The sequence below is a fragment of the Tachysurus vachellii genome, chromosome 13, assembly GCF_030014155.1.
Source record: "Tachysurus vachellii isolate PV-2020 chromosome 13, HZAU_Pvac_v1, whole genome shotgun sequence".
Lineage (NCBI taxonomy): Eukaryota > Metazoa > Chordata > Actinopteri > Siluriformes > Bagridae > Tachysurus > Tachysurus vachellii.
In genome coordinates, this window is record NC_083472.1 from 13,291,192 (window position 1) to 13,304,623 (window position 13,432).

Consider the following 13,432-nt stretch of genomic DNA (forward strand, 5'->3'; position numbering starts at 1 on the left):
AAACAACATTGAATTGAGTGTGCAAAACAATGTACAAACAGTGTTTATATGAGTGGAGCTGTAAACAGATCTATATTGAATATTGTGTGTGTTTATCAGTTCATTGTAGCTCTGGGTGTTGAGGAGTCTGATGGCATGAGAAAATAAACTGTTTTGTTGTGAGAGGCCGAATGCTTTGGTACCTTTTCACAGATGGCAGGTGTGTGAGACATGTGTGGGGTCATCCACAATGCTGTTGGTTTTGTGAATGCAGCGTGGTTCGTACATGTCTGTGATGGAACTCGGATGTCTCGGTTGATGAACTCGGTTGTCTCGGATGAGGGGTGGAAGATCTGCTTTCAATCTCTAGATTTCAGCAATGCATGCAACTTTGTGGTTAGTCACGGCTTCTGGTTGGAGCATGTGGTGATGGTCTTGGAGACAGTCATGGCGTTGATGTAATTAATGATGTAGCTGGTCACTTATGCAGTGTACTAAAAAAGTCCTGAAGAGCAAATGTGGCTCCTGCTGTTCAGGTTCTCACCTGTTTCAGAACCAATTTGGAGCGTCTGACAAGTGGTCTGTATGCTGGAATAGCATAACAGAGATGTGCTCTGAGTAGCCGAGGTGGGGACAGAGCTCCATGCACTAAACACCAGGGACGTTTGTGTAAACAATATCCAGCTTGTTTGCCCTCTCCTCACAATGTCCACACAGTGATGGAATTTAGGAAAAACCTATTTGAGATTTTCAGGGTTTAAATCTCCGGCGATGATACAGTCCGTCGGGGTGAGCATTCTGCACACAAGCCACCATGCTTTCTGTCAGCATAAAACTGAGCATAAAAGTGAGAATTCTGTTGCTGAGCCACATCTCCATGAAAACAAAGATAGAGCAGGCTCTAAACTTTTATATAAATTGTCATTCAAGGTTTATTTTTGCTCCTTAAATGTTTATCTGATTATATTCTCCTCCTTTCATCAGGTCTTAGCTCCCACAGTCATGCATAGACACAGAGCTTTTTAGATTATTTGGAATATACCACATTCCAGTATAACTCATTCCAACAACAATCTTTCTCAAAAAAAAAAAAAGAATGTTGCTGTTATATTCTGTCCTAGTATTTGATCCTAGTATCTTAGGATAATATTTAATTCCACACTCTCCTTTGTGTTACATTTTGTTTACTAAAATGGTTTACTTGCAGCTTTATTGTCTTTCAAGTGTCATTGGTTTGTCCCTTTGTGGGAACCCATACAGATTGTGTAGCTATCATAAATGCTAAGAACATAAAAGTAAATAGGAACCTTACACACTAAAAACACATTACACCAAAACTATTCTACACTCATACTGCAACAGTTACACTGTTTTTCTCTGCATAGTAGTTACATGTAATATGCTATAAAACCAAGCAGCTAGGACAAACAAATATGTGGATTTATTTTTAACTTTAAAAAAACTCTAAATGAACTAAAGTAATGAGTAGTAAACCTCTTTCCATTGTATCTGCAAGATCAGTACACCCCTTACCTTGAAGGTAGAAATAACACACTTCATGCAGAGGCATCTCCATGCACTCCTTTTATTTTCGAAAGTGTAGACTGAATGTTTTTTGTAGTCATGCAAGTATGCTTTAGAAAAGGAAAAATCTTTTGTGTCATCTTCTGGAGAGAAAGCAAGACTTCTCGTTGCACGATTCGATCCTGAACTGGAAATACACAGTGACCAAGAAAGTGTTAAACAGATACAAATTATTTTATGTTTTAAATTCTTAACAATATTCTTGACATAGCTTTTTACACATTTGATATTTTCTCCACCAGCATCATGAGAGCATCATCTTCACCCTTCAGGCTTTTCTTAAAGTTCCTAAACAGGTTCCACACTGGTTACCTTCAGAGTGAATACTGCTTGTACATATAAGTAAATAAAAAAAAATCAGTTAGATAAATAAAAACTTCTCATTAAAAATTTAAAAATAAAACAATGTATACCTCACTATTTATATTCTTAGTATTTCTACTGTGTTCAAGCTTTAGTGAGTGTTTACACACACAGAAAAAAAAGATTTGACTTTATTAAAAATGTGTCTAATCTATTCATCTAAATAAGTGGTTCAGATGTCGGAAGCACAAGGTTTTCTTGCATAAATAACATTTTTATTCGTATGTTAAACGTGGAGTTTACACCTTTTCTGCCTTTTGCTTCTTGTTGAACGAGATTAACTCATGTGCTAAATGACCGTCCTACCTGTAGCACCACCACTAGATGCACCTCAGCTCGAGCGCATCGGTTCATTCTCGCGCCAAAAAAAAATCTTTATGCGCGAGACACGACATTGAGTCAGGTTTAGCTTGCTAATTTCAGCAACTACCTCCAGACTGACGGTCGGGTTTTGTTGGACAATACAATATATATTTATTACAGTTATTTGTATATGTTGTACAATATTCGCATTAAAAATAAAAACGTGTTCAGTTAGTAATAAAATGGAGCTGTTTTCCAACGCTGTGAAAGGTCAGTATCCGACATATTAGCCTGTTTGTATATAGCACCTGTAGAGGTGATGTTTACCTCACACTGATGTTTACTTCACAGTGATGTTTAACTCACAGACTACTCAATATTTCAACAGACTACTCAATATATAAAAGAGTGTGTAACTTTTTTATGAACAGCATTTTATTGGAAGAAGCTTTTGGTGCTAAAGAATTTTTTTTTAGACCTTTTAGAAAAACTCCTGCATAGCCAAAGAAACGAGAACGTGAGTGAATGTATTGAGAAGTTGTTTGATAAAGTTGAGTCCCCTGAGAAACACACTAAAATCCAGGATTCACAGGTGAGTACATATTTAAATAATTTTTGTTATAATGTAGTTCTGCATTTTTCAACACAGCAAAACTCAGGACATATCAAAATGGATAAGAAATGGTGTTTAACCATTTTAATCCTTAGAAAGGAGAAAACTTCATGCACACCCCTGTTGACAAAAATTCTCTGAAGAAAATTAATGTATCACTATAAAAGCATAGAGCAGCAAATAGATTTTTCCTTTCTGTTTCAAAGGATTAGACCTTTAATATTATATCTATATTGTATTTATATCAACATAATGTATTGCTTTTAATAAGTGAATATAAAATGTATATCTAAATATTATACCTACATTATGTAAATACCTATTATATTTTATTTAGGTTGAAGAATATGTTCTTCAGTTGTGGAACTGGGCTGTGACCAAAAATGTTGGTTCAGCCATCAACGAGCAACAAAGAGCCAAAGGTTTCTGTACTGTAGTGTTAATTGCTCTACATATTTGTTACAAAACTGTGCATTAGTAGAGTGTCATGCTTTCTATGCAGTTTATTTGTTTTAAATGTACATATACGCTCTAAAAAACATGTGCTTTCCTTTATGTTTCAGTGCGACACATAGCTTGTCGTCTCCTGTATTTGTGTGAACCTGAGAACCCATCAGAGAATACAATACGCAAGCAAATTTTGGTTTGCTGACATAATCACAGCATTTTATTGTACTGTCCTGAAAACTTGTATTTGCCCAGGAAAATGTTTGTCTCTTGCTTTATTTGGTGGTGTTAAAATAGTGTTTATTCACATTTACGTCTACTTACAAATTCCAGCTTATATTTTTTGTTATTAAATTGTGTAATCTGTTCTCAGATGGCTATTAAGACAGGGAGAACATGGCTTGACTGTAAAAATCCTAAGCTTGCTGATGATTTTTTGAGTCAGGCTGTAACTGTAAGTGTCATTTAGGAGTAATACATGATTTTAGGGTTAAAAATGTATTAAGATATTGCATCATACATAAGGGGCACAAATGACTTCTAAATATGCTAACTATGATGTGATGATGTTTTATATGACCTTCTAGAGCCTAGAGACTCTTTACTGCAGATTGATATCCCAAAGAGATGAAGTTGTTGATACCAACCTGCCAAAAGTAGATACTGAGAAGGACCTGCTGCGGGTTCTTTCTTATAAAGCTGAATCTGTGAGCAAAGAAACACATTTAATACATTTCTTAAAAAAATACATTGCATTATGCACAAAATGGAATTTTACACAAATCAAAAAGTGCTGGAGACAGGAATTATTGAAAAGAACATTGGTGTCTTTTCATTGCAGGCCCTTGCTCAAGAGAATCAACAGGAGGCTGTTTCCTGTGTAGACCGATGTAAAGAGATGCTTATGAGACTTCCCAAGGAGGTGTGCTATAAAGTGCTACAATAAATATTTCTTGTTTGTCATTTTGTTGTATTTTAATCTTTTTTCTGTTCTGGGAAAATGTTTAATAGACTGGATATCTGTCCCTAATTTGCTATAAATTTGGGGTGGATACATATAATAAAAACAAGCTTGAGGACAGTTCATTTTGGCTCAGGTGAGACTGTACTCTTACTGTGTTAATGATAAAATTTAGTGAATATATTCTATTCCATTATATATAATTTAGATGGTCATTTGATAGTTATAGTAGTGACTTTCTTCAGCTTTTACTTTATTCATACACATGCTTTACAAAGAATAATTCGTTTTATTTCCAGTCAAAGCTATGATATAGGGAAGATGAATCCAAAGTACTCTCAAGGGCCAGAAATGCAAGTATGTCCACAACACTTCACTGGACCAAAACCTGTCTGGTTCATTCTGTCTACCTGTTTATTATTTTAAAATGATGCCATGGTCTGCTGCACGTTCTTTTCAGGCCAAAGTCCTGAGACTACTTGCTAGAGTTTATTTGGAGTTAGACTGTCAGAAGTATCAGGATAAATCTCTTTATGCTGTGAACCTGGCTAATAAGGTATAATTCTTCTAACTATGCTTTGTTAGTACTGACTTAAAGGTAGAATTGATAGAATACTCAAATGTGGAAAAAAGCACCTCTACTGTGAGACTCTCCCAGATTTCCAAGCTCTTTAGCCTAACTCCTTAAAGTTTAAGCCCTGCAACCTTAAAATGGAAACTCTCCATATATACTTACATAGAAGGCCTTACTTTTTCAGTCACTACACAAAGCCCTTGAAAACAAATTACATTGATTGACCAGTAAACAGAGAGCTTTGTTGAAAAAGTGAGCTGTAACGATTATAAAATAATAATATATTTTGTTAATAGGAATACTTAGAACCAGCAGGTATTTATCTGAAGATCCGTATTTTGCTAAAGAGTGGAACAGCAGATGAAGTGGTTAAATCTGGTGAGTAAAATGGTTGTGTGAAATTTGGGTTAAAAATGTAAACCTTGTATTAAAGAAATTACAAGTTAGGTGTCCCTTGTGGTCCAGCAGCAGGATCTTGCACTCATACTGCATGGCACAGGCTAACTTCCTGGGCAGGAAACCATCTCAGCCATTGGGGGATAACATTTAGTGCCGATCCAAAAACCAGATAAAATGGGAGTGTTGGTTCACGAGGGGCATCCAGCATAAAACCTGTACCAAATTAAAATATGAGGATCAGGTTATCTGCTGTGGTGACCTTGAACAGGAGCAGCTGAAGGACATTAACAATATACTGTATATTGTAGTATATATTTTGTATCATAGGACTAAAGGAATTACTTGACTCTGAGGTCCAGCTGGATGTGTGTCTAAGCACAGTAAAACTACTCATAGCAGAGGATAGGTAACAACATTTGATTCTAAAAGTTCCCTTCTAATCTGTATTTGTTTATTTAATGTTATCCATTGTGTCACTATTATACTGTGATGTTTACAGAGAAACTCTGGCCTTTGATTTTCTGAACATGGTTTGCCAGCATTTTGAATCCTCTTCTGAGCTGGGCTCTGCACTTGTGTTGCATATTGAGTTGCTGATGTTGAGAGGCAAAGAACTTCTGGGCAAAATGAAAATCGAGGATGCAATCACAGGTACAGAGGCTTGTTACTGTGCCTCAACAGTTAAGGCTCTGGTTTATGTTTCAATAGGTCAGGGGTTTAAGCTGCCACTGTTGGGCCCTTGTTCAAAGCTTTTAACCCTCTTTACTCCAGGAGTGCTGATCATGTCTGATCCCAACTTTTTAACACGCAAATGTAGATTTGTGACAAATAAAGGCTTCTTCTTGGTTTGACATTAAACTGATGGCATGGAAACACTGAATGGTATTAGTCTCCTAAGGACCTCTCTGGCTCTGCATGTAGACTATTTCACAAGTATAAAAATAATATATTAAGATGACACTGTTTGATAACTTTTTAGGTCATTACACAGGAAGGCAGTTATCACCACACAATCTCACCTCCCTTCACCTCCTTCTGTGGGATAAAGCTGCTAAAAGCATTGAGGTAGTCTTTATAGCCTTTTATTTTATGGAAATCCCATAATGTATTCTGACATTATTATTATTATTATTATTATTATTATTATTATTATTATTATTATTATTATTATTATTATTACATGGGGATTTTTGCTGCCCAGGCCAAAAACTATCATGAGGCTCTGCAGTGGTACAACTATTCAATAAGTTTTTACAAGTCGGGTGAGCTGGATCAGAACCTGGCCAAACTTCAGAGAAACCGAGCTTCCTGTTTCCTTTATTTGCAGCAATTAGATATGGTAATTTAATACAATACTAAAATATATGCACAGACACACTGACATGCACGCCTATGGATTTCATATTCACAGCTAATTCTTTATATTTCTTATAGGCCAAGGATGCTATTTCAGAGGCACTAAAATGTGATCCGAACAGCATCTTTACGCATTTTAGTATCTACAAGATAGCAGTTATGGATAACAATATAGAGAAGGGTTAGTGACATTTATACAATATAATGTGTACTACTTTCAAATATGGTCAATTCAAGATATCATTTGCACAGTATGCCAGATTGTATGTAGATGGGAATGTTTGTAATTAGGGTAGAATACGCTGATCATGTAACAGAATATGATAACTAACACGCACACACAAGTACAGTAAGAGCATAGACTGGTAACTAGAGTAACAGTACAATAAAAAAGTCAAATACAGACTACAATGCAAAAAATACAGCACATACTGTGTAATTACAATACAATTGTGAAAAGTGGCTTACTGAAGTTTCAAGGTATAAAATGCAACAAAAAAAATGTTTAATTGTTCTGTGTTTTGTATGTAAGCAACCTGTTTTAACCCTTCTGCCCCTCAGCTGTTGAGGCTATAGGAAAGATTGGTGTACTAACTCAGATGCCTGTGCCCAATGAGGATAGACTTCTTGTCACTGAGAATGCAGCAGCAAACCTTCTCATCCTCGCTGCTCAAATTGCTTTGGATGTTGGTGAAAACAGAATATATGTAGTAATCTGTAATACTTTCACCAGTAGACTATACTGGTGAATAGACTATTGTAATAATTGTATTGTATTGCAGCAAATCTAAATACACTATATGTTCAAGATTTGGCCATAACACCCATGTGTGCTTTTGAAAATCCCATTATAAATTTAGCTGTGATGTTATAATCATCTCCACTCTTCTGGGAAGACTTTCCACTGGAACTTGGAGCATGGCTGTGGGGATTTGCCCATTCAGCCACTAGAGCATTAGTGAAGTCAGGAACTGAAGTTGGGCAAAAAGGCCTGGCACATATTGAGCATTCCAGTTTATCCAGTACAAAGTGCTCCATGCAGACCACTTGAGTTTTTCTACACCAGCAAAACTTATATTTATTGACTTTGCACAAGTGATGCGAAGTGAAATTGTAATGCTGTGGCATACATTCTTAATAAATGTGTGCTTCAATTTTGGAACAATAGATTTGGGATGACACCACATATGGATGTGATGGTCAGGTGTCCATATTTTTTCAGACATATATATATATTTGTTTATGACAGAATGAGCAGCAGGAGACAGCTATGAAAGCACTTGAACGTTTTTGTGAACTCTCTCATGATGTAGTCCAAGTAATTACTGCTCTCAGGTAAGTAAAACCCTGTCTTGTGTCAAACTGTAAAAGGTTATTATATACCAGCATTGACAGTATAGTACTTCAGCAAACTTAAGCACCTGAAATATTTGCTAAAATAATTGTATTTAGGTGTTTAGTTCGCCTTCTGATGTCAACAATGGATAATGTGTATGACGAAAACAGGTTAGTAGGTCATTTCATATATATAAACACACTTATACAAACACATGTGTTTGTGTGTGTGTTTGAGACACATTTATTTTTTCAATTGCTCCAGGAATTCCAGTCTAGATGCACTCTTCTTATATCTCAAGATGGGTAGGTGTGATAACATTGATTGGATAAATAGGAATATACTTTTCACATAAATATCCATTAAGAGTGGTGATATCACTTCTTCTGTAATCAATTGAGAGAGTATACATGCAAGAGTGTGTAAGCTATGCTTATTGTGTGTGCTTGTACAGCACTGAAAAATGTGTCCCAACTCAGAAAAGCACCTGGCCAAGGAGAGGACCTTTGCTCTGATGAGGCCAACTGGTTCAGAAGAATTGGTGCAATCTTACTTTCCTAATCTGACACATGCAGTGAACAAGTGTATTTATTATTCAGTATATTTGAAAGTACTGCATGACTGCAGTGGCATAATTATATATATGTTACATTTCTTTGACTTTGTCAGCTTGGAACACAGCGTTGCAGTGTGAGAGCAGCTCTGTTAAAATGAGGGATTTCTTTCTTCTCTGCTACCAGGTAGATTTAGATAGCATAAAATTTTCCCCTCAGAAAATGATAACCTGAATTTCTAACTTAACCTCATTGGAATTTTTGTTTGTGAACTTTAAGGCATATTCATTTTAAATGCAAATGGCTAAAAATATTACATAAACAGTTTAGGATCTTGAAGCAAAACCTACTCTATCAATTCATCCATCTATCCACCCATGGCTGTTTAATTAGAACACTAAAACTTTATGAAAGTGCATGCACACACACTTTGGATATAAAAAGTCTGAACACTCTTGTTTATTTTAAAAAAAAAAAAAAATCAAGATAAATCTTGATTACATTTACCCCAATGTAAAATTACAGTGTATAAAAATTAATAATTACCAAAAACTTTTTTTTGTTTGTTTTAGTTTTTGTGGCTGTGTTTAAAATGAACCAATCACATTCAATCTCATATTACAATGAATAGAGCTTTCATCAATTAAATTATTTTGAATAACCACAAATAAAGATTAGCTGATCTCAATATTGACAATATTTGGATTCAGCTATTTTAACACATGTTGCTCCTGTATGAAAATGTTGGGCAGTAGATTACTATAGAACATATCAGTTTTATTTTTTGTAGTTTAGCTGACTAAATTAAAGCTCTCAGGTTTGGCACCTCTACAATATATTTTGATGTATTTGTAATGCATTTCTACGTGTTTTATGTCATGCTGAATGTCTGAATATACATCCAAGTCTCCAAAAACTCTTAACATTTTCTGTTAATTCTGGTTCCTGTGGTTCCATTGCTGGTCAGCTGTCACAGCATTGTGTTCAAGATAGAGGTGTGTTGATGGGGCAGAAAACGTGCTTGCTGATGGTTACTGCTGCATGTCTGGACATCTGCTGCATGACTCCTCAGAACGAACAACAGGCAGATAAGCTATGCCACATTTTTGACATAACCTTCAAAACTGATTACTTTCTTACTCGGATTATTGGCTTTTTACTTAGAAAATTAGTTTTATTATATGTAGCAAATATTAAGTATTTCTTAACCACATAACCGGTTTGTTGGTAGTGAATGTGGATTGTGTTCTGTATTTTTGCGTGTTCCCTGAGCGATCCACTAGAGGGTGCTTTATGCTAACTCTACCTTAATCTGCTATGTTTCCAGACTGAGATCCTGACCCAAGCTTTAGAACACATTCAGGTCTGCAGGGAGATATGGAGAGCTTTAAAAACTTCAGGTATCTTATTTTCAGTTATTTTTAATAAGGCTGCAGTACCTAGAACTTTCAAGAAATTCCAGTCTAAACACAAATTCATAAAAGTATCAGTCTTTACATGCTATTCAGTTTATTTTTAGGTGACTATACCAAAGACCCAACTGACACTATATTGCTTCTATACGAGTTTGAGGCACGAGCCAAATTAAATGATCCCAAGCTTGAGACTGTGCTTGAGTCAATCCTGGAGCTTGATAACGTTGATACAAAGATTTTGGAGACAGTTGCAGGTAAGGTATTGTTTACTGATTTGAGTAATTTCTTTAACTAATTTAAATGTAGGTTTTATACATATTCATGACTAAGAATGCAAATTCTGTGCCAAAATGTAATAACGTAATTATTTAAATGGCTAACAATTTGTATCTTCAGCCATAGCAATGAAACCTCCAGCCCATTTTCCTGTGGTATGTAAGAAGGCTCTAACAGTTGCCCTCTCTTTACATAAGCAAGACCCACAAGCAGATCTGGCACGCTGCTGGTAATTGCCCTGATGTCACATAATGCCAATAAAGGCAAAAATTTACCTTAAAAGCAAACTTGCTTTTATGTTTGCACCCAACAGTTACTGCTTACACACATTGATCCAGCTGTCACTGCCCAGCGGTGTGTGTGAAGTGGATCCCTGTATATTAGAGGAAGCGTGGGGTTACTATGAGGAGGCCCTGTCCATCATTTCAGCTGCAGTGAGTTGGCCAGCATGACTCAGCACCCATCACATATCAACTACTGTAGCTCAGCAATTATCCCCATCTCAAAAAGAATCTCCTGTTTCAGTCAATGGGCTTTTAGCTACACTTCAGTTAGCAGATGCTGCATTCACCAGGCTCTTCCTGCCAATTTGCTAAATTGAAAATTTTTGCAGCACTTGTTCTTTGATTGGCAAAAAAAAATAAAAAAATCTGACTGGTTGGATTAATCTGAATCAAGACATTGAACAACCATTTTACTTTACATTTCAATTGCTCTAAGCAAATATACATTCAGTAGTAACTGTAGTAATAAGGTATTAAGCCACTGTCAGATTCTACTTGCCTCTTTAACTCAAGTTTCTTAAAATGTATTGTAGAAGGAACAACATTCTTTTAAAAAAATATATCTGTGTGGATGATGGTGGTGGCGAGTGCTGTATAACACATCCAAAATCTCCCATAGTTCACTAATTGTTCATTCTGGTTTGAGATATAGTAACTCTGAAGGCCATAGATGAGTGAGATATATGATTTACAGCATTTTCATGCTCATCAAACCATTATGTCAGACTTCCTGCCCTGTGCACAGGACATTGTTATAGACAGCACTCCCATCATGATAGAAATATTTCATCATAAGATAAAGAAGATAAGCCAATTTTTTTTATTGATTTGTCGACTCACACCTTGCCAGAAAATTGCCCTCCCAGTAGTAAGCCATTAGGTTTTCCTTCGGTTTGTCACCCATCTATCATGATTAACTACACTGTTTTGAAAGCTAATTCATAATTTTAGGTGCAAGTACAAACCTAAACATTTACATGAAAATGACAAGCAAGGTCCCAAGTTATTCTGTAGTGTAATAGTTTTCATTTTTTCAATACAGTCAGAAAACTTCCCTGAACTGGAGATCTTATGGCTGTTGACTCGAGCTTGGAACACAGGAATTTTGCTCTACAGTCTGTCCCAATATACTGAGGCTGAAAAGTGGTGTGGTTTAGGCATAAGCTTCCTGCAGCACCTGGGTTCTATGCAAGACAGCTATCAGACTCAGGTGAAATAACACTGTATTGCTGTTGTAAGCACAATGCACCAAAGTATTGCTTCATACGTCCTTCCTTAGGATAGTATGCATTTTGTCACATTAGTTGGATTTATTGGAAATAAACTGACATTTTAGGCACTATAGGATAAATGTTACATGCTTTTTGATTTACATGCAATCTTACTCATCATAATTATTGTAGGAGAATTTTAGATCCCAGCTTATAAGGTATTGATACCTAAAGGTATGATTTTTAGAGACTTAAATTTGGTGTCAGTGACAAATTTAATATTGACTAAAAATTACATTAAAAAAACGTTTTTGCAGATGTCTGGTCTGTATAGTGTGGTGCTGGACAGGCTGGACAAAGCCAAGAAGACCCACATAACGGAGGAGTGATAACTAATTTAGGTCTGTTTTTTGTATTTAGTAGCAAGTGAAGACTTTTCTGTGACACTGTACTCATTACATGAAAGATTGTAGATTGTTAGGAAACATTCTGTATATTCTACACGTCCTTTACTGTATCCTAAAATTACATACTGACCCTGTTGTTGATAGGGGAATGGAAAAACCCATGTTCAGATCTCAACAGAACCACAGTTTTTATTCATTTCAAACAAATAAACTTTTGTCCAGTTCAAAAAAGAAAAAAGGGAAAAATAAATAAACAAAATATTGTAGAACTGACCACCTCAGGTTCGCACCTGACCTGGATAGAAGACTTGTATTCATGTGAGTCAAGATCATTATTATCATTTTTGTAGTTACAAAAGGACTTTCTTTACAATCAGTATATGTGTGCTTTCACATTAATAACTAATCATAACCCAAGAAGACAAAAGGGAAACCTTTTGCCCCACCCTTAAACATGTTTAATGATTTCTCCACTGGAGTAAAAACTGATATCATCAGTACACACAGAGCCATTCAGAATCAATGGGTGATTCCATGACCTCTCTAGAAAAAAATACAATGAATGAAAATTCTTTGGGCTTTTACTGGCATGGCTGACTGACTCCCAACAAATTAACAGTCAGCTTTTCCTTTACTCAACACCAGAGGACCTGTTGTATGTTAAAAGAAATAGTTATGCACCTGGATTACTTTAACAACCTCCTACAGGTTGCTGTCTGTGTCTCATGAGTGTGTTAATAGTTATTTTTTACTTGTTCGTTTACTTATTTTACAATTTTCATTTATACACTCAGACAAGTTCCACAAGATATCACAAGTAGACAGGCCCTAGTTTAGGGAAGTCAATCCCCAAATGACTAGGAAATGTGTTCTGATAGGCAGCTGAAGATTTTTGTCTAGAGAGAAATACCAACATTACGGCACATTTGAATGGAAATTAATCTCAGAATAAGTCAGTTTACTTACCTGACGTGTGATCTATAAAACATTTGTCCCAGCTGTGTCATGCATGCATGAAGCACAAGTGAGGGGATATTTACATTTTACAGCTAACACCCTTTGAAACAGTCTGTAAGCAGTTTTTAAATGGCTCTGTTCCCTTCGATTATTCCCTGAACTCTGGTTTTGACACAAGTATGACAGCTGGTTTAATGATGTCTGGCAGATGGTCACATCTGCTTAGGAAATGCCTGCAGATACATTTTCTTGAGGCTGGAGGTCACTTTCATCACATCCTGTGGTCATAGAAGTAAATGTTGGGCTGGTTCTTGGACCTCCAAGGATTATGAAACTTCCATCCAGGAGCCATTAATAATTCTTTATCATTAAGCCTGCCCAGTCTCTTTTTAATGCAGAATGGAAAGCTCAGA

The 13,432-nt window shown here is 36.0% G+C and overlaps 1 protein-coding gene across 1 annotated transcript; it reads left to right on the plus strand.

Moving 5' to 3' along the window:
• The first annotated feature begins 2,471 nt into the window (after positions 1-2,471).
• On the plus strand, positions 2,472-13,431 carry tex11 (testis expressed 11). Its single transcript, XM_060885823.1, has 29 exons — positions 2,472-2,499; positions 2,661-2,821; positions 3,180-3,264; positions 3,406-3,485; positions 3,663-3,743; positions 3,877-3,996; positions 4,131-4,211; positions 4,301-4,386; positions 4,550-4,607; positions 4,711-4,806; positions 5,121-5,202; positions 5,551-5,629; positions 5,723-5,874; positions 6,203-6,288; positions 6,425-6,562; positions 6,658-6,760; positions 7,141-7,265; positions 7,829-7,914; positions 8,032-8,085; positions 8,180-8,220; positions 8,370-8,456; positions 8,585-8,655; positions 9,437-9,553; positions 9,797-9,869; positions 9,989-10,138; positions 10,281-10,389; positions 10,474-10,594; positions 11,487-11,654; positions 11,973-13,431. The coding sequence occupies exons 1-29, from the start codon at positions 2,472-2,474 to the stop codon at positions 12,042-12,044; spliced, it is 2,790 nt and encodes a 929-aa protein (XP_060741806.1). The 3' UTR covers positions 12,045-13,431.
• Position 13,432: the final 1 nt, after the last annotated feature.

Bases quoted from the DNA above. Each gene is read 5' to 3' on its own strand.
- tex11 (XM_060885823.1), top strand. From the start codon at position 2,472: ATGGAGCTGTTTTCCAACGCTGTGAAAG. The intron at 4,608-4,710 runs GTATGTCCACAA...CGTTCTTTTCAG, and splicing joins CTCAAGGGCCAGAAATGCAA to GCCAAAGTCCTGAGACTACT. The intron at 4,807-5,120 runs GTATAATTCTTC...TTTTGTTAATAG, and splicing joins CTGTGAACCTGGCTAATAAG to GAATACTTAGAACCAGCAGG.